The sequence below is a fragment of the Phodopus roborovskii genome, unplaced genomic scaffold (genome assembly GCF_943737965.1).
Source record: "Phodopus roborovskii unplaced genomic scaffold, PHOROB, whole genome shotgun sequence".
NCBI lineage: Eukaryota > Metazoa > Chordata > Mammalia > Rodentia > Cricetidae > Phodopus > Phodopus roborovskii.
Genome location: NW_026125059.1, coordinates 20,874,311 through 20,895,051, shown reverse-complemented (window position 1 = coordinate 20,895,051; position 20,741 = coordinate 20,874,311). Strand labels below are relative to the sequence as shown.

General features: G+C 41.7%; 1 protein-coding gene across 2 annotated transcripts in view; it reads left to right on the top strand.

Moving 5' to 3' along the window:
• Window positions 1-20,741, top strand: part of Rpn2 (ribophorin II) — a 46,171-nt gene that overhangs the window by 12,980 nt on the left and 12,450 nt on the right. For both annotated transcript variants that reach the window (XM_051187749.1, XM_051187742.1), the window contains exons 5-11: window positions 4,066-4,141; window positions 5,122-5,256; window positions 7,267-7,443; window positions 10,068-10,189; window positions 11,208-11,313; window positions 18,207-18,298; window positions 19,998-20,112. In XM_051187749.1, the coding sequence (XP_051043706.1) occupies window positions 4,066-4,141; window positions 5,122-5,256; window positions 7,267-7,443; window positions 10,068-10,189; window positions 11,208-11,313; window positions 18,207-18,298; window positions 19,998-20,112 (823 nt within the window). The remainder of the gene's footprint in view (window positions 1-4,065; window positions 4,142-5,121; window positions 5,257-7,266; window positions 7,444-10,067; window positions 10,190-11,207; window positions 11,314-18,206; window positions 18,299-19,997; window positions 20,113-20,741) is intronic.

The window sequence follows — 20,741 nt, the reverse complement described above, 5'->3', positions numbered from 1 at the left end:
TCTGAGAAGAGGGAACCTCAGTTGAGAAAATGCCTCCATAAAATCGGATTGTAAGAAAGTTTGTAGTGTATTTTCTTAATTAGTGATTGGTCAGGGAGAGCCCAGCCCATTGTGGGTGGTGCCATCCCTGGGCTAGTGGCCCTGGGTTCCATAAGAAAGCAGGCTGAGCAAACCATAGAGAGCAAGCCAGTGTGTGCCGATCCTCTCTGGCTTCTGTATCCGCGCCTACCTCCAGGTTCCTGCTCTGTTTGAGTTCCTGCCTTGGCTTCCTTGGATGATGAACAGTGATATGGAAGTGTAAGCCAAATAAACTCTTTCCTCTCCAGTTTGCTTTTGGCCATGGTGTTTCATCACAGCAGTAGAAACCTCACTAAGACACCTGTTAATGGTTTAACAGCAGGTTGATGGTACCGTACCAGTTCCTCCTTTCAGAATGGTGGGATTAGGGGCCAGAAGTGAAAAGCAGCAGTAAAGCACTTACCATGCATCAGTCAGTCCTGCTACCATAGAAATCAAACCAAGCCAGGCTCTAGGAATGGCTCAACAGGTAAATCTGCTTGCCCTTAAGCTAAGAACCTGAGTTTGGTTCAGGGAAACCACATGGTGCAAAGAGAGAACCATCTCCTACAAGTTGTCCTCCAACCTGCACGTATATGCCAGGCTATGCACATGCATGCACACCCCAAACAAAAAAAGCAGGTTAGTTCCCAGTATTTTGTGAGTTGGGGAGCAACAACCAGATTGTTTCTAAATAAACTTGAAGCTTTGTTAAGGGAAGCGTTCATAGTCAGTTGACATTCTCATTGTTACTTTTAGTTCCTGCTCATATTTACAGTAGTGACATAAGGGCTGAAAATGCCTCTTACACGGATGCTTTTGTGCATAATTGCCTAGTGCTTGGCTCTTGGCAGTCTTTTATTTTAGGCCACTTGGTTTGTTTGCTTTTGTTTTGTTGCTGTTTTTTGAAACAGGGTCTCTTTACAGTTCTGGCTGTCTTGGAACTTACTCTGTAGACCATGCTGGCATCTAACTTAGAGATCTGCCTGCTTCTGCCTCCAGAGTGATAGAATTAAGTGTGCACTGCCATGCCTGGCAGACCTCTTGTTTTTGACTCTGTTCATAATCCCTTTTGGTGGATTGCATCCCAAGTTAGCGCCTTATAATGTCATGTCACCATCATACTACCTTCTTAAACAAACAAAAAACCCTTCCAATTTCCTGCCAGGAAAAGGTGCGGGCACTCGGGAGGTGAAGTAGAGGCAGGCAGATCTGAGTCAAGGCCAGCTAGAGTATATGATGAGAGCCTCTCTCAAAAGAAAGAAAAGAAAACCCTCACAGTAGGAAGAAGCACAGGAAAGTTAAGCTGCCTTGGAATCAGACACACTTGGCTTTGGGCACCAGGTATGCTCCCTTCTTGCTGTGGGACTTGGAACAAATTAATAACATCTTTGACTCTCATTTGTACTATGAGGCCAACAATGTCTACACCGTGGGTCAGTTGTAGAGATGGTGGATGTGCAGAGCCTAGCTCTGTGCCTGTCCTTGGGCATGCAGTGTTTTGTTCTTAGGGAGGGAGGTGCCTCCTTGGATGGACTGTAGTAATTTCTCTGTTAGATCCTAAGCTGCAGAGCTTATCTGGCTCCTGAATCTGACACACTGGATATGCCCACTAAAGAGTTAATGAAGACTGTGGTTGTGAGAGAGAGCACATGCTGTCAGTCTGGTAGAACTGTGTAGGTCTGTGTCCTCTGTGCAGTACTTCTGTGGCAGGGAGCTTAGTGCCTCTTCTTTCCTGTACCCTCAGATGCTCTCACACCTGGAAGCCGCCTTCTTCTCGTAGGGTCATCCTGAAGCTTAGAATGGCAGGATGCTTTTAATTTTAATGAAACTAATTTGGCCAGGTCAGTAAGGGATGGTATAAGTGAGCACTGTTAGCAGTGGGCCTCTGTGTGAGTGGAGTTGTTCTGAATGAAGCCTCTGAACCAAAATCCTTGAAAACTAAATTCTGTGAATCATCTGCTGTATGTGAGCAGGACAGAGCTGGCTTTCTCTATGGTAGATTACAGTGTTTCACAGAGAAGGCCACTGCTAAAGAATGAAGCCAGTGACAAAACTTTTCTAAAGCTATGTGATTGACTTCATTATAAAACTTTTGAGGTGGGTACAATATGGCATGATGTTGCTCCTCCATTGAGGAGAAAAATGGTGTCTTAACTGAAAAGTTCTTTTTTTGCTACTTTTGAGCTGGCATTTATCTTGGGCAAATCAGGGATTTGTATTTTGTTTGGAAATTCAGGAGTCATTAAATGCTCCTGGGGCTTCGCTCTCTTTAAATTGTGACTCCTGTTTTCCAACTTGTCATCTTAATGGAATTAGCTTTCCATGAAGGGAATCTAAATTGTTATGATGACAACATAAGTAGACAGATTCTTGCACTACATTCTCTGACACATTCCCTGATAAGTGGTGGTTTACACAAAGGCTCAGACAGACATCTCTAAGGAATTATTCAATTCTGTGCCAAAACAGCAGAGCATTTGACCACCAGGGGGCCTCAGCTGCCCTCATTTTACCCAGAGAAATATTTGTGTTCTCCATCTAGACTATCTACATTATCAGAAAAAAAATTAATCAAAAAAAAAAAAAAAAAAAAAAAAAAAGACAGGTACAAAACTGTCACATTCCTACCTTAAAATGTGTTATTGTTGTTATTTTGGGCGGGGGTATAGGCCAACACATGCCCCCCCCCTTTTTTTTTTTTTTTTGGTGACTGAGTTTCTTTATATACTCCTGACTGTTCTAACTCACTCTGTAGACCAGGCTGGCCTCGAACTCACAGAGATCCGCCTGCCTCTGCCTCTTGAGTGCTGGGATTAAAGGTGTGTGCCAACACACCCAGAAAAATGTTTATCTTATAGAATATACTTCTAAAATAATAAAAATATATAAGTAAAACAAAGAATGAAATGCTGATACATGCCATAGTGTGGATGAGCCTTAACAGCTAAAGCTAAAAGGAGGGGTATTGGGGACTGTATCCCAGTGGTAGAATGCTTCCTTGGTATACACAAGAGCCTGAAATGGATACTCAGCACCTTCCCAACAAGTCGCCTGTTGTGAGAATATCCAGAACAGATAAGTCTATAGAAGCTTGTTGCTGGGGTTGGAGGGTGGGCTGCATCATGGAGAGGAACTGCTAATGATCTGGGACTTGATTTGGAACTCATGGACATGTTCTGCATATAAACAGAGACAGTGGTTGGACACTGTGTCTGTATTAAGTGCTACTGAATTTACTTTATTTTGCATTTTCAGATTAGGGGGCTTGGTATATAGCTTAATTGATAAACTATTGCTTGAGAGTTGCAGTGATAGAATGTTTTCATAATGCATGAGGTCCTGGGTTCAGTTCCTAGCACTGCATAGAGTAGGTATGGTAGTGTACAGCTGTGATCTCAGTACTCAGGAAGTAGTGACAAGAAGACCAGAAGTTTAAGGTCCATCAGCAAGTTTGAGGCCAGCCTGGGCTGTATAAAACCCATCTCCAAAAAATGAAATAAAACAGTTTAAAATAGTGAATGATGATTCATCTTGATAGTGTAAAGTTATTGTTCATAAGAATTAAGTATATATTACATGTGTATTCATAAGATTTTATACATAGAATACTAAGTAAATGGCTAAAAGAAAATAAATAAGACTCATTTAAGACTAACTCTGTCCCTTTTCTCTCCTGAATGCCTAAGGGGGTGTCGCTTGCAGATCTTATAGGAGATTGCCAGTAGCACAAGTGGTAACTGTTGAACATGTATTTACTGAATCTTTTCCTTATGTGCTTTAGTCTAGTTTTTAAAAAGTTGCTCCAATATCTGCCCAACAATTTACAATCATAGACCACTTGATACTTCCTTTAGTCTTAAGTAAAAAAGATAGATGATTGACAAGCAGCCAATTTCAGCCTAGCATAATATCCTGTACAAGTAGAGGATGCCTTCAGGCGTGTTTCTATACAGTTAACTAAATCTTACTCTAAACTAAATCAGTGCTCTACTCTTTTCTTTGCAGAACGGTTCAGGCTCTGCAGACAGCATCCCACCTATCACAGCAGGCTGACCTGAGGAACATCGTGGAGGAGATTGAGGTATAAACCTGTTTCTCCAAATGAGTCTCTGAGCTCCTGTCTTAGACACCCTTTAAGACAGTCTTGCAAATAGACATGACTGGTTTCTTATAACTAGCTTTTACACCTGTGGCTGTTAAGTCCAACATGCTTCTGTCCTTTGTATTTGAGCAGTGTGTCCTAGAGAATATTTGCTAGGCTAACATTGGCCACAGGTTGTGGAACCAACAAATCTAAAACTCATGCTTCTCTCTGCTTTGTAGTTGTAGGCTCTGAGCCTCAGTTTTCCTGTTTGATGATTGTGGGGGCCAGTAAGGTTAAAAGAGCCCGAATATATTAACTGGCTGCCTGTTGAGTGGATACTAGGGGTGGGTTTTGTTTTCTTAGTTGAGATTGTCTCGTTGTATAACCCTTATTGGTCTTAAAGTTGGCGTCTTCCTGCCTCACTTCCTGAGCTAGGATTTTCAATGTGTGCTGTCATCCCTGGCTCACTGCAGTTTTCGCTGTTGCTCAGTCCTAAACCCGGGATATTCCGTACAGACAGTGATGATGGGCACTTGTGGCGGTGTCGTTACTGTCTGCTCCCCGGAGAGCAGTGCCTCTCGTCCTGTAAAGCAGTGACTGCCTCGTTCTGCTCCCCGGAGAGCAGTGCCTCTCGTCCTGTAAAGCAGTGACTGAAGGAAAGTGTGCTTCCCCATGCTTTCCCAGTGGACCGCCACAGCACCATCTGTGTTGTGACACTTCCTGACAACACTGCAGCTGAGGTCACCCCTGGTGGCTGCCTCAGTGCTTGGCAAGAGTGCACAGGACTATGGGAGACGTGCCACCAGAGCTGCCAGAGACTTTGCCTCTCTGGCCTTCGGTAGAAAGTACTCAGTGGTTAAGGAAGTCTTCGGGTTTAGTGAGATTTCTCAGGAAGGCCAGCTCTGGGGTGACGGTGCTTTATGTATCTGGTTTCTATGGTCTCTGTATCCCAGTGTGCCTCCATTTTTTCATAACAGGACCTTGTTGCTCGCCTGGATGAGCTAGGGGGCGTATATCTCCAGTTTGAAGAAGGACTGGAAACCACAGCCTTGTTTGTTGCTGCCACCTACAAGCTCATGGACCACGTGGGGACCGAACCATCCATGAAGGAGGTGCCTATCTAATGATTCTCAAAGGCTTTATTGAGTATATCTTTCAAAATAGCTGTTTCCAGGGCGGGCATTCAGATCATACCTCAGGGTGGTGTTATTCATGATTTCGGGCAGGTGTTAAGTAAGAATGAGAAGTAGAAAAGTGTAATGCCTATACTATGAAGCTGATAGTCAGTGTGACAGGCATGCCATAAATTGTTACACCTGCTTACATGGAGCACTTGCATGCCATTAAGTAAGGGCAAGGTCAAGTGTATAACCCTGGTTTGCTCTCTTTACTCCTGACAGCCCCTCTGCTTCTCTGCTGCGTACTTTCCTCTTTGCCTGTCCCATAGAGCCCTCTCCAGGAAGTACCCTGGACTTCAGAATCGCCTGTTCTCCCCTCTTCCCTTCATCCTCAGCAACAACTAATTCAGATAATCTCAGCTGCTGAATGTAGTTCTTCCTCCTGTTTCCCAGAGAAGCTTGTGTGTCCTCCAGATACTGCTAAAAATGACTTTTATTTGTGTGGAGGGGGTTTGGGAGTAGTTTTTAGGAAGAGCTTATTAGCCTAAATGGTTTTAATTAGAATATGTGTGATAAATATTTTTAAGTACAACCTCTCTGTCCCCTGTGTGTGAGGTTACCAACCTTTGGTCTAAAGTACTTAAAATACAAGTTCTGACACTCAGATTTTTAGAAGAAAGGTTTGAATTTAAAGCAAGATTCACATTTCTTTTATGTGTTATACAAATGTCTTTATGTAACCAGCAAGTAGCATCAATCTTGGACAGCTAGAATGAATTTCTAGTAATTTGTTCTTACCCTGCACTCTTACTGTGTCCGTTTCTTCTTCCTAAGCGTAGAGTACTAGAGCTATGATGCTCCCTTTTCACTTCTGTCAGGGTGAGCACTGAGGAATGCAGGGTCTTCTGGCACAAATTACCGGGGAGTTTTCTGTATACCTTGACACAGATGGACTGCTGACTCTACTTACACAACTTAAACTTGTTCTTGTTTTATTCCCAAGCTGTTACTAACCAGGTATTTGGCTAGAGTAATTTTGCTGTCACTGCTTTTGACATAACAGTTCTGGTGAATAGTCACCCATTTTAACATGTCAATAGCCTACTGATGGAAAAATGTAATTGGTACAATTACAGAAAATTATTTCATGTCGACTGTGAATAACACTGTCAGGAAGGAGGGAGCCTTCTTGTTAGATGGTAGATTTTAAAGAACAAAGCTGATTGAAGTAGAAAATGTCTCCTCCTAAAGCAAACAACCTCCAGAATTGTAATCATGCCTTTTAGGGCCACTTGTTCTAAAATTGCTTTTCATTTTTCTCTTTTATGCAGCCCACAGGTTCTTAATGGAAACAAATTTTAGTTCCTTTCTAATACATACTTTGGCCATAAAGTTTGCCCTTATGAATACAGAATTGGCCCATTTTATTTCTCGAAGAGAGTTTAGGAAGGAAGGAAGTTTAGCTGAGAGGGTTATGGGAATTGGGAAAGAACAGAATTTCTGTGGCAAGGCTTTGGGGCAGTTTCTCTTCCTTCCCTACCTCTCTCCCTTCTGTGCTATAACTTGTGTTTATTCATCATGTTTTAGCCTCAGTTTCCTTATTTAGAAAGCACTTACAGCTATCAATCTATCAAGGCTTTGTCGTGATTTGAGGTAATTTGTGTAAAGCAACTATCATGGCTTGGTATTTAATAGATGGTTACTATTACATGAATTTTAGCCTCCACTTGCATGTATCAGTAGTCAGCTGGGTAGTTTGCATTTGTATAATAACCTGTCATTAAACAATTAACAAATAAAACGAGTGAATTTCCATTTATAATAGAAGTTTGAATTAAAAACTATCAAGCTCAAATTTTAAGTTTAAATGCAGCATTTTGCTCCCCTCCAGTCTGCCATTTGGATTAATGCTAGACGTACTGACACACAAGGAATGATGTGGGGGTTGGGAGGCCCTGTCATTACTGCACAGGGGAGCTGAGCTGTGTTTCCCTTTGCTCTCAGGATCAGGTCATCCAGCTAATGAACACAATCTTCAGCAAGAAGAACTTTGAGTCACTCTCAGAAGCCTTCAGTGTGGCCTCTGCTGCTGCTGCATTGTCCCAGAATCGCTACCACATACCAGTGGTGGTTGTGCCCGAGGGCTCTGCTTCTGACACTCACGAACAAGCTATCCTTCGGGTATGACCTCCCTGCCCAAGATTGCCATTCTCATGCTGTGTCCAGTACAATACAAGACTTTGACATGTGGTAGAGAGCCAGTTATAGCCCCCATGAGGATATACCAATAAATATCCATGGGGACAGGACCACTGGGGAGCTAGGCACAAATGCTTTTGAAGCTACTAAAAAGAAGTGAGGCCCATGGTGGGCATGGGAGTGGGGGATCTCATACCTTTAATGCCAGCTTTCTGGAGGCAGAGTGAGTTTGAGGACAGCCAAGGCTACACAGAGAAATCCTATCTTCGATGGGGAGTGGGGGGGGGGGGTAGCAGAAGAGGGGCTGAAGAGACCACTCAGCTGCTCAGTGGTTATGAGCACTTGCTACTCTTGCAGAACTTGAGTTTATTTTCCAGCACACACCTGGCGCCTCATAATTACCTGTAACTCCATTCTCTGGGGAGCTGATGAGCACCAGGCAATCCTATGTTACACATATATACATACAGGCAAACACTCAAAGTTAAAATAAACAAGTCTTTTAGAAGAATACCTTTTTTTTTTTTCCTTGAAAATTATAAATAGTATGGGATCCCATTAAGTCCTGCTCAAGAAAATTGCAGTCTGGTCCATCGCTCCAGGTGTAGACTCTTGCTCCTAAAATCTATTTCTGGAGCTACAGATACAGGACTAAATCCCCAGTACCACAAAACCATAAGTAAGTTAAATACGGTGAATTTTTGGTAAATCCGTAACTCCAAGGTAGAGTAGTTGTCTGCCACATGCTAAGTGCTGGGTTTGATCATTGGTTTCATACATTTAAAAAGTAGTAATAAAATCTATTTCCCAGTTCCAAAATTTTCCAGATACTTTGTTTAATTATTTTGTGTATGTGGGTGTTTTGCCTGCATCTATGTCTGTGAATTACTTGAAAACCTAGTGCCTGAGGAGGCCAGAGAAGGTGTTTGATCCTCTGGAACTGGAGTTACAGGTGGCTGTGAACTGTGGGTGCTGCTGTGACTTGACCCGAATCCTCCAGAGGAGCAACAAATGCTTTTAACCACTGAGCCATCTCTCCAGGCCCCAGATACATTGTCTTAAGACAACTTTTAATTCCCAAGTAATTCTGCGCTGCTTCCTCCCTGTTGCTGGTTGAGTAGCCCTTCCAATCATGGTCCTCCCACACATAGCATTGAGCGTAGGCTTTTTGTGTTAAGTCTTTGTACAGAGCAAATGAACAGATCTTAAGTAACCTAGAATTTTCATCTCAAGTGAAGCACTTGTTGCTGTTGTTTGTAACCCACTGGTAAACTCAGGTCTCTATAGTCAGCATTGTGTTTGTGTCAGTGTTGGAGTTCCGCCGGTCCTGTAAGTTTGATTTTGATAACTTTCTGAGAAGATGCTCCATATTTCAAAATTGTCTGTCTCCCTTGGTATAAATGCGTCTTTCCAAGTAAGAGTAGGCTAAGCTATAACCTCATTAGCATAATTCCTTGGGTTAGGGTGGTATTCAGAGAACACAGTGGGGAAAGTATTGGCTCTGAAGTGGATACATATGTGTACACTCAAATGATAGGACTATGTAAGTGGTTCGTTGGGTAAGAATACTTGCTATGCAAGCATGAAGACCTCAGTTTGGATTCCTAGCACCCATGTAAAAAGCCATGTATGATCATATGCACCAGTAATCCAAGCACCAGCTCTGGGGAATAATAGCCAGGGAGAGAGGAGTATCACTCAAGTTTGCTAACTGAAAAATGGCAAGATCTAGGTTCAGTGAGAGAGCCTGTCTCAAAGGAATAATGTGAGAGCAATAAAAGAGGACCATTGTCCTCCTAAAGCCTCTAAACATATATGTGCACCTATATACACACACCCACACATGCCCATAGGCAGGCATGCAGGCACAAACACAGTAAATAAATGACTCCATAACCCTTCCCACAACATATTTTTCTTACTAATAATTTTGGTGGAGTTTTTCGTTTTAAGATATTATAGTAGAGTTGATAGGACAAGGGTTCAAAATCAAGAAGCAATAAATTGAGTATGGTAATATACACCTGTCATCTTAGCATTTGCCAGGCTCAGGAAGGAGTATTCCATGTTCCAGAGCGGCCTGAGTTACATAAAAGGACACTGTCTCTTAAGTAAAAAGGACCTACGGCTATAAAAGCTTGTGAGACATGAATCTTGAGAAGATCCAGCAGGAGGATCTCAAAGTTCAAAGCTTGCCTGGGCCTTGGAGTGATAATTCAAGACTAACTTGGGCAACTTAGGAATCTGGGTTTTAGCTCAATGGTAGAGGTCTTGCCTAGCACACACAAGGCCCTGTACCATGAAAATAAATAATTAGAGCCAGCCACACTCACACACATGTGCATATACACAGTCTCCATTTCCTCCGATGAGGTGGTTGGGCAGGGTCATCTGAAGGCTCATCCCTAGCTGTAGCATTCTGTCATCTGTTCTGTTTTCATACTTGGTCTCTGGTAGGCAGCCGACCAAAGATAGTGCACATCACTGAAGAAAGGTACTTGTTCCATAGAGCTGGCTTCCTGTAGACAAAGTGCCCCAGAGGCCAAGTTCCCATTCCCTTGGTCTTTGTTCTATTCACGTGTGGTTTGTTTTGTTTGACTTTCTAGTTGCAAGTCAGCAATGTTTTGTCTCAGCCTTTGACTCAAGCTGCAGTTGAGCTGGAGCATGCTAAGTCGGTGGCTTCCAGAGCTACTACTGTCCTGCAGAAGATGCCTTTCACACTTGCAGGGTAAGTCTGGGATATAAAGATCTATGCAGTGTAACAGATTTTCTTCATAGGGGTTAGGCCAGCCTGATCTACAAGGAGGGTTCCAGGACAGCCAAGGTTGTTTAATATTTTTGTCTGATGCATGAGTGCTACATTTTAGGAAAATCGGAAAGCATCTATAATTGTACTACCTAGAAATAACTACTGCCACATTTTATAGTTCTTTTTATCAGTCTTTTTACTATGAATAGAACATATTTCTAAAAATTAAGGCTTGGTTTCTATATAAAACCCTATTTAGTATCAGTGAGTGATTGCCATTTGGCAGTTGGAATATTGGAGAGAACATGTATTTTTTTTTTTTTTTTTTTTTCCATAGTAAAGGTTTCTCAGCTAGACACCATATAATCAAGTGAACTTGTCTCTAGGGGAGATGGTAAACAACAGTAAAAGTCACTGGAATCTTTCTACATGATTGTAGGGACTCTCCATCTTTCTTCTGTTTAAAATAGAAGATTATTAATTTGTAAAATAAAAATAACATGCTTTTTGGTAAATTCAAAAACAATATCAAAATATTACACACAAGTCTACTCCCCCACACCATCATCATTGGACTATTTCCTTGAGTGATTTTGTTGATCGGCATCACTGAGGCTCAGTGGCAAAGCACTGTGCGGCATGCCCTGGGTCCTGGGTTCCACCCCACCACCAAAAAAAGAATAGTAATAGAGAATGATTGCAATCAGAGGACATGTGTGCCTGTAGTACATTACACTACAAGAAGACACTACAGGGCTGGACTTTGAGGACCTGAGAGGGAAGCAAAGAACATTGTACATTAGGAGATGGGTTATCTTAGATGGATTTTACATTTTCCACACTCAACTGTGACTGAGCTGGAGACTGCTGAGTGATACAGGGAGGTGACAAGGAGGGGAGTGGCCCTGAACTGTGGCAAGGAGATACTTTGTAGCCAATGTGATATATTCAGGACTTCTCTTGAATTCTTGCTAACCTTGCTTGTCATTCCCAACAGGGATGTTTTTGAGCTAAACTTCAAGAATGTTAAACTTTCCAGTGGTTACTATGACTTCTCTGTCAGAGTTGAAGGTGACAACCGTTACATTGCAAACACTGTAGAGGTAGGTGCTTTTCTTGTCGTCTCTGTTGCTACATTAATATATCTAAAATGAGGAAGGCATGAAGCCTCAGTCATCTGGTATATTATTGACTTCTTTTGTGCCCAGGCTAAAGTGACCTTGACCTTTGGATTCTGCTTCCACACTTTAGATTTTCTTTTTTTCGTTCTGTTTATATTTATTGGAATTCTACTGTAAGAAAAATAAACTACCCTTTCCCCTTCATTTATTTGTACGATGTAGTTTATGTAGTGAGCTTGTTATGGATGTTTATCTGACCATATGTTATGACGGTCATAACAAAATAAGTCACTTATTTTGGCCTCCTGTCATTCTAGTTTTGCCTTTGAAGACTTCCTGAGCTAGACACCTTTGACATTCTGTTTAAATAAAAAGAATAGGCAGCTAGAAGGGTTGACCTTTTCAAAAGCGGGACCTCCTTACCATGTAGATACTTGTTTTGAAGCTTGGCAGGAAGGAAGATGTTTTCTGAAACTCGTCACTGCTTCTCATGTTTGACCTTTTGGGAGCGAGACAGCTGATCTGATTCGCTCACTAGAACACAATTTACTGTGTATCTTGAACCTTTAAATTCCAGATTATTTTTCATTGGTTTCCTTATTTGCAGCATAATACATGACAAAGGAAACTGTCTTTCCTTGCAGCCTCGCCTCTCTCCTGTGTCTTGCCCACAGCTTTCTAGTTACATTGCTAGGGTCGCTCTCTCTTCCCTGCCTTCATTTTCATTTCCAGTCATTCTCCAACACTGTCCATTCCACTCTAATGTCATCCAAGAGTCCTTTGTTGTATATTGTCATTTGCCCTATAGTCTCACCAACATTGGTATCATCCATTTTTATGATGTGTGGTATAGTGTTGCCTTGTGATGTTTCTCTTAGATTCATTGTAAAGTTGGGTACTGTTTTTGTGGTCATTGGGCAGATAGGTTTCCAACCTATGTATTGTGTGTCTGTTGCTGGTTGTTTATTAGCCTTCTTCCCTTGGTGGCTTTCAGTAGTGTATATTCTAGACAATAAGCCTTAGTTGGGACCTTCAGGTTTCTTCTTAGAATTATTTTACAACCTCTTGATGCACAAAAATTTTAGAGATTTTTTCCAGATTATAGGGTGGGATATTTTTTTATATAGTGTGTTTGGTGCATGCATATATGTGCAGGTATGCTCACATGTATATGTGTAAAGACAAGAGAGGTCCACATTAAGTCTCTTTCCCTATCATCATCTCTCTGTCATTTAAGATAGGGTCTCTCACTTAAACTGGAGCTTGCCATTTTGGCTTGCCTGTCTTGTCTATCCACTGAATTTCCCAGGATCTACCTGTCTCTGCATGTGCATGCTCGCAAGCGCACACACATACACACACACACACACACACACGAGTGCTGATGTAAGATACATACCTCCACCCCAGGCTTTTGTGTGGGGACTCTGAATCAAACTCAAGTCATCTTATTTGCTTTGTTGAGGCACTTCACGGTGAGCCATGTGCTAGCCCTGCCCTGGCAAAATGGTGGAGTGACAGAAGGAGACACCAGTTCTCACAAGTTGTCCTGTGACCCCCACACATGTGCCATAGCATGCACATCCATACTTATACACACACAAATAAATTAATGTAATTAGATTTTTTAAAAAAGTCCTTATAGTATATCAAGGTTAAAAATAAAAAGTCCTCTAATATTTTCTTCCAGCAATTTTCAGAGCATTGTTGTCCTAATGGCTTCAATATACTTTCATTTTGTTCTTGCTCTCATATTTATATCCTCTTGGTGATTGCACATGCCCATTATATCACTATTGTTTTCTTCATGTGTTGCATTTTCTTTGGGCTAGGAACTTCATGTGAGTAGAAACCAAATCTTAATCAGTCAGTGTTTAGTTTCTGTCTTAGACCACTTAGAAAAAGGAAAGGAATGTTTTTCCTTCTAGGATGCTTGGAATAGTTTGAACTGCAGTAATCCCCAAAAGTGAACCTTTGCGCTTGATCTCTCTCTCTCTCTCTCTCTCTCGCTCACTCGCTTGCTCTCTCTCTCTCTCTGACTATTAAGACATAACTTATAATCCCACAAAGAACGCTCATTGAAAATATGTAGTTCGATATCCTTGGCATATTTAGGGTTATTTAACTGTAATCATCACTCCCATCTATTCTAGAAGACTTTTGTTATCCTAATAGACTTCCATCATAAGCAGCTGCTCTCCTGTCTCTCTTGCCCCAGCCCCCGAATCCATACATGGCTTTCTCTTTGCTCTGTCTCTTCAGGATGCTCATCTGGTTGCAATCACATAATATGTTAACTTCTACCTCTGGATTTTTTTCTCACTTAGTGCAGTATTTTTAGAATTTTCTATGACTTAGCATGCTTAAATACTTCATTTATTCCTGTGTCTGAATAATAAACATGTTCCTTTATATTTGATACTTGTACTTATGTGTGCATGTGTGTGTTAGGGATCATTTAGCCCAGGGCCTCACATATTGGGCTCTTATAAATAATGCTGCTGTAAACATTCATGTGTAAGTTTTTGTTTGAACATTTGTTTTCCACTAGCTCCATGCCTAACTTTTGGAGAATCAGATCAGGTGCATCATATCCTATTCCTATGACCCAGCTTTGGTTGAAGGTTGTAGTTCCTCTGCATCCTTTGGGTTAATTTTTGGATCCAAAATTCAGTCCTATTGATGTATTTTTGTCTGTATGCTAGTACTACCTGTGGGTTATTATAACAGCTTGGCTTCTTGTAATGTCAAAACAGTGTTTGTCCAAGTATTTTTGTAGTTGTTTGAAAAACTGAGCACAAAATAGCAGAATTGTCTAATAGCTGTTCATGCAACAATCATCAGCCCGTCGGCCCTTATTGAGGCCATTTATTGTCCTTCCCCTTCCTAGGGATGGCATAAGCAGGAAAAAATTTCTCTCCCACTTTATCACTTTGGAACTTGGTACGTGTCCGTTTGTATGTGTGTGTGCGCGCACACGTATCCTTTGATTTCTTTTGCTATATGTGCAGTTTTACTCTGTAATTTCAGTAATAGTCATATTTAGAGCCTCAGAGCAGGTCAGCAAGTCCTGCTTGCACCCCCTCTAAGAGATGCCAGCATCAGTCCAAGTGCATTAGTGATGGTTTTGTGTAGAAGCCTGTAATAGTACCTATTGACATTGGACTGACTGTCAGGGGAAGCATGGGTTTTGGAAGCTTTCATTAGCATTAATTGCCTCTAATGCACCATCATTTTTGACAGTAATAAGCCAAACAGGGGGAGTTATTATTCTCAGCAGAAAGAGCACATTTCCTGGTGCTGAAACATTTTTGGGGGCAGTATAGGGTATACAATGCAAACAACAAGAGAAATGGTTTGCTGTGTGAAAGTGGGCCCAGCTGCATTACAGTGGCACCCAGTCCCTTTCCTGTTTGAGACTGACTCCACAGCATTGGTTTGAAGGAAGAGCTAGCCAACAGGGATTCTACACCTAACTTTTAAAGCAAGCCTGAGAAAGCTACCGTCTTGTTTGTACAGTTTGCTGTAAGATAGTATTTCCAGAGTTCCATTTGTAGTGAGATTTTAGAAGCAAGAGGGGTTTATTTTAAACTGTTCTCTATTCACTAACAACCCTGCTGTGTTTCTGTGCAGCAAAAGGAACTTGTTATTGGCAGCCTTTTAAAATAGGAAAACAAACCAAAATTAGTCAAATTCACTACAGCTTGCTCTTGTGTGTATTCTGTGTGTCCGTATAGTCTGAGAAGTGTCTGCATAGTCCGGGAATGCTCTTGGTGATTCTTCTAGACAGACAGACACTCATTGGGATCTCAATGAGTGAACTTTGATGGCTGTGTTACCACTCATGGTTATGAAACATGATGGCTTCATTATTGCTATGTTCTGGATATTCTGAAGAACCTTGTACAATCCTTAAATATTCATTTATCTTGATCTGCCGAGAGTAAAAGGATTATTTTGAATATATTTATTGGGTGATGATTTTGTATTTTTAAATTGACCCTTTAACAGTTTTATGTATGTATGTGTGCATTCTCTTATACTTACTCCTCACCCTGTTATCCCTCCCATCCTTGTCAATTCCTCCCTGTCGGTCCTCCCCCCCCCCCACTTTGATGTCTTTTTGTTTTGTTTCTGTTTTTGCTTGTTTTGAAAGAGAGAGATACAATAGGAAGTTGGGTGGGTAAGGAGGTGGAGAGGATATGTATATAGAGCTTGGTGGTGGTGGTGCACGCCTTTAATCTAGCACTTGGGAGGCAAAGGCAGGTGGATCTCTGAGTTTGAGGCCAGGTTGGTCTACAGAGAGAGTTCCTGGACAGCCAGGGCTACACAGAGAAACCCTATGTTGGAAAAACAAAAATAAACAAAAAGACTGTATATATCCTCTGTTGTCCATATTATCCTAGTATTTTAAAAACAGGAGTTAAATATACATGTGAGTGTGTGCTTTTTTTTCAAAGTATAGAAAAATTATAATGAATATGAGTCTTCTCTCCTACCCTCTCAATTCAGTCCTTCTTAGAGAAGACTATCATTAATAGTTTCTTGGGTGCTAAGAAAAAGTAAAAGATGAGGCTGGAGAGATGGCTCAATGGTTAACAGTGCCTGTTTCTCTTCCAGAAGATCTGAGTTCAGTTCCTAGCACCCATCAGATAATTCACAGCTGCATGTGACTCCATTTCTGGGGAATCTGCTATCTCTGTCCTCCACGGACACCTGTATTCATCATCTTACATACCCACACTCAGATGCATACACATAATTTAAAATAATAAAAGTAAGTTATCTTGTTTGATTGGTTGGTTTTTTGTTTTTTTGAGACAGGGTTTCTCTGCCAGTAAATGGCTGCATATCCACAAATAGAGGTAATGTCCCATAGCTTCTGATAAATCTTTCATATTTACAAGTTTTCTTAAGAAAAATAGAAAACTATTCAGTCAAAAAGTGAGGCTGCTGTCACAAAACAGTTTTTATTGAAGCAGGAGAGAGGACTGCTAATTTTAATTTTTTCCTTTTTTGGCCTTGAGTTGCAGCTGTCAAATATTGATATGGCGTCCTGGAAAATGTCAGGGTTCTCTCTTCTTTTATTATTTGCACAGGCCACTATCTATTGCTTGATCCTGACACTTAGATGAAACTATTGGATTTGCCTAGGATTTCTCTGAGTTACACTCAAAGCCTATCATATATAGAAGACTCACAAATATGTATGCACATAAATGTGCCTTGGGTTTTCATAATTTACATGTTCAAACTTAAATTTTTAACTGGAAAATGTCCAATGAATAGGCTTTTTAATGTGTTTTCTGTTTCTTTTGGATATTTACATTTAATTTTACCAGATTTTAAATTTTCTTATTTCCTGGTATTGTTTATAAAGGAAGAGCCAGGACAGTCTGCTTTGCACTTAGAACAGATTTCAGATCTCTCTGACTTAAAACAACCAAGATTTCTTTTTTGTTTATGACATGTGTCTTTAGTGAGTTAGGTGGATGCCCTGCTTCATGTCACCCTTACTCAGGAAGCCTGCCGGAAGGAGCAAGCCTGTGTCTGGACATTGTCTGTCCATGAGTCTTAAGGCTTCCACAAAGAAATAATACAGTCCACTTCTGCTCACATTTCATTGGTTAAAGCAAATCATGTGCCCCTCTGAAATCCCAAGGGTGACAAAAGCCACAGTGTGCTGACACATGGACAGGAGAGAGTGGGGACTACTTGATGAACAGTATGGAGAGCTACCATGGCATCTTATATCTTTGTGGAAAGGATTACTCCTTGACACAGATGAAGTATTGGTAGCAGGCCAGACGCTGATAGTGAGAAACCTCAGCATGTGGATTGAGTGCCTGAGCATGCATATGCATGATCTCTTCAGTCTTTGATGTCCTCATGGATACAGCACTGTCTTCCATTTGTGCAGATTGACATAACTGTACAAAGCCAGTGCCTTTTGTTGAGTAAACACTAAGAAATCTTTGCTAGTTGTTAGTACTTACTGGCATGAACTATTTAAATATTTAAACATCACTATGGAAGTAATTCTCATTTGGTTGGTTGGTTGGTTGATTGGTTGGTTTTTCCAAGATAGGGTTTCTCTGTGTGATAGCCTTGGCTTGTCCTATAGACCAGGCTGGTTTTGAATTCACAGAGATCCATCTGCCTTTGTGTGTGAGTGTGTGTGAGTGTGTGTGTGTGTGTGTGTGTGTGTGTGTCCAGTGCTGAGATTAAACGTGTGCCCAATACCACCTAGCCCTTTAAGAGACCTTTTTTTTTTTTTTTAATCCTAACTCTCTTTTTAAACTGACTCCTATTTAAAAAGGAGTTTTAAATATATACCAAAGCCAGAGAAGTGAGGAAGGGACAGCAGAGCAAGTCTTACCTTACTACTACTATTACCTTGCTCAGGATGGGAGTAGTAAGAAATGCCATCAGTCCTGGTAGGTACCTTTTACTATGGTCTTGAAGACTCCTGTCCTAGAATTCTTTTATTCACTTTTAAGATAAGAATGTTTAAGGCAGGGGTATCACTCAGTTGGTAGAGCACTTTATATTTTTGCACAAAACCATAACCAGTCCACACAAAACCAGATGTGGTGGTACACACTTCTGCTTCAGTAATTTAGGAGGTGGGAGCAGAAGGGTCCCAAGTCATCCTTGGCTACACTGTTCAAGGCTAGCTCAGGCTACATGAGACTGTCTCAAAAAGAAAAGAAGGAAACGTTGGTCTGTGTATGTGACTCCATGGTGGTCCTTTCCTACCAGTGCAGGAGATCCTGGATTCCTTAACACATGAGCACACAGACTTTGGATGTACACGGTAGCTTCTCTCATACCCTCCAGTTGACTTGATGACTGTCTTTTGTGTTTTGCTGTAGCTTAGAGTCAAGATCTCCACTGAAGTTGGCATCACAAATGTGGACCTTTCCACTGTGGATAAGGACCAGAGCATTGCACCTAAGACCACCCGGTAAGTGAGATGCCATCTAGGCACTGGGGACCCCAGGCTTCAGAGATGCAAAGAACAAAACTAGGCACTCTAGGTGGCATTTCCGTGGTGGCAGTGACCTCACCCTATCCCTAATTCAAGAGACTGCAGTTCCATTGGTACTGCTCTAGGGATTCTGGTGGGCAAGTAAGCAGATGGGAATTGTTTGTACTTGTGTTTAGTTCATGAGCCAACTCTTTTTTTTTTTTTTTTTTTTTTTTTTTTTTGGTTTTTCGAGACAGGGGTTCTCTGTATTGCTTTGGAGTTAGCTCTGTAGACCAGGCTGACCTCAAACTCACAGAAATCTGCCTGCCTCTGCCTCCCGTGTACTGAGATTAAAGGCATTCACCACCAACACCTGGCTGTGAGCCAACTCTTGTTACCTCAGAATGTAAATCTTGAGTCCACTGTGCCGTTCACATTACTTAGTTCAGATAAGATTTGTTTCTAGTAAGGTATCATTTTCAAAATAGGAAACAGTGGATTAATTTGTGTTTTACAGCAATCTTATCATCCTAGGTAACCATTAGCACTTTTTAACCTAAAAATATCTTCTCTCTTTATGGTGACAGGTTTTTAGTACATGTGGTGCTGAAGTGAGCACTAGCCATTAGCATTAGATCAGAGTTGGCCGGGATGCCTGGTGAAGACCATTTATCAGCATCACCTAGACCCCATTTTGGGTGGAGGAGTAGAGAGCAGCCTGTCAATACCTTGGGTGTAGTTCAGATCCCAACTTCACTCTCATGGAGTGGCTATAGAGGTAGGCAGATTCAACCTGAAGCTATTTTGAAGGCAGGGAATGCTTTAAGTCAGACTCACTCTTTGTCAGTCATATAGAGCTAGACTTTCTGTCCCTGACTTGGTTGTTGCTGCAGTGACAGTACAGCACTATTTGAGAATGCACCAAAATAATGTCTGTAGGAGTGGTTTGCAAAGTTAATTCTCTGTAGAGTTGGTTTTGATGAGGAAATATAAACCAAGAGTGTAAAACAGTGCCAGGTGTGAGCTCTGTAACCGTTTGGCTTGTTGATCCCTTGGCTGTCTTTCTCTTCAGTCCCAGGAGATAGCTATGGAGAAAACAGCTTTCCTCATCAAGTCTGCCTTTTGAGAAAATGACTTTTTAAAGCCCAATTTCATGGCAGAAAAATAAATTGAAACAGTCCAGAAAACAAAGCATAAAAAAAAAAAAAAAAAAAGAAGCCCCAACATTCCCTTCTTTCCTTTGCTCCCAACCTCACTGCTGCTGGCTGGCATCGATCCATGGCTGTCCCTCTGCATCCTGCCAGCCCTGCAGTGATGCACACAGGCTCCCCACACCTGAGCTGGGCCAGTTAAGAGCCATAGGTCGTTGAAGTGAAAGCCTGAAGGTACACATTTTCACATAATATTTTCCCCAGACCCTGATTAAAGTTTTCTCTGCTTTTCTCAGCCAGTCCTGGCCTGAGGCTGAGATTGTAGTTTAGTGGTCTGGTCAAGCTTTCTGGTCTACCTTGTAAGAAAAGATTTTAAAGGCCTCTTTAGTCCAGCTTTATTGATCCACTTTGCCTCTAGGCCACAGATATTTCTGTACATTCCATGGAAGTGGTAAAATGGGGCAGGGACAGTTGGGCAATAAATAATTCCTGTTCTTAGGTATGGAGACCCTATCAGAAGTCTGACTATATGATATCTCTTTCAGGGTGACCTACCCAAGCAAAGCCAAGGGCACATTCATTGCGGACAGCCACCAGAATTTCGCCCTGTTCTTCCAGTTGGTAGATGTGAACACCGGTGCCGAACTCACCCCTCACCAGGTCAGGAGGACGCCCCTGCTGTTCCTCTGTCCAGAGATCAAGTGTACACCAGAGCCATGATGTTCTGACACGGATGCGAGTGACTATCACATCCCTGCTTTCAGAGCCTGGCTGCACCCTCACAGTCCTTGCCTCCTTTGCAGTGAAAGTGAGCCATTAACTGAAGTAAACATGTCTTTAAAAAAAAGAAGGAAAAAAGATTAGCAGAGCTTTTTGGCTGAGACCTGTAGTCACAGATAGCAGCTTGGGGTGGCTGAGGCAGGAAGATAAGTTCAAGGTTTTCCTAGGCCATCAGCCTGGCAGATTAAGACCAGTTTAAAATAAGGCAGAAAAGGGCCGGGATTGAGTTTAGTGGTAGAGCACTTCCCTACATCCCCAAAGCCAGCTGGAGTGGGGAGCTGGGCAGAGCATCATCAGTGAAGAGCACTTAAACTGCTCCTGGGCTTGGCTCCCTGCACTTACACACATGCCTGTAACTGCAGTTTCAGAAGCTCCAGTGCCCCCTTCCGGTCTCCACAGCTACGGGCGCACAGGCAGTTTACTTTCATACTCATGGGCAAAATGTTTATATACATCAAATGAAGTAAACAAATTCTTTAATAAAATGAAGTAAATAAAATTTTTAAAGT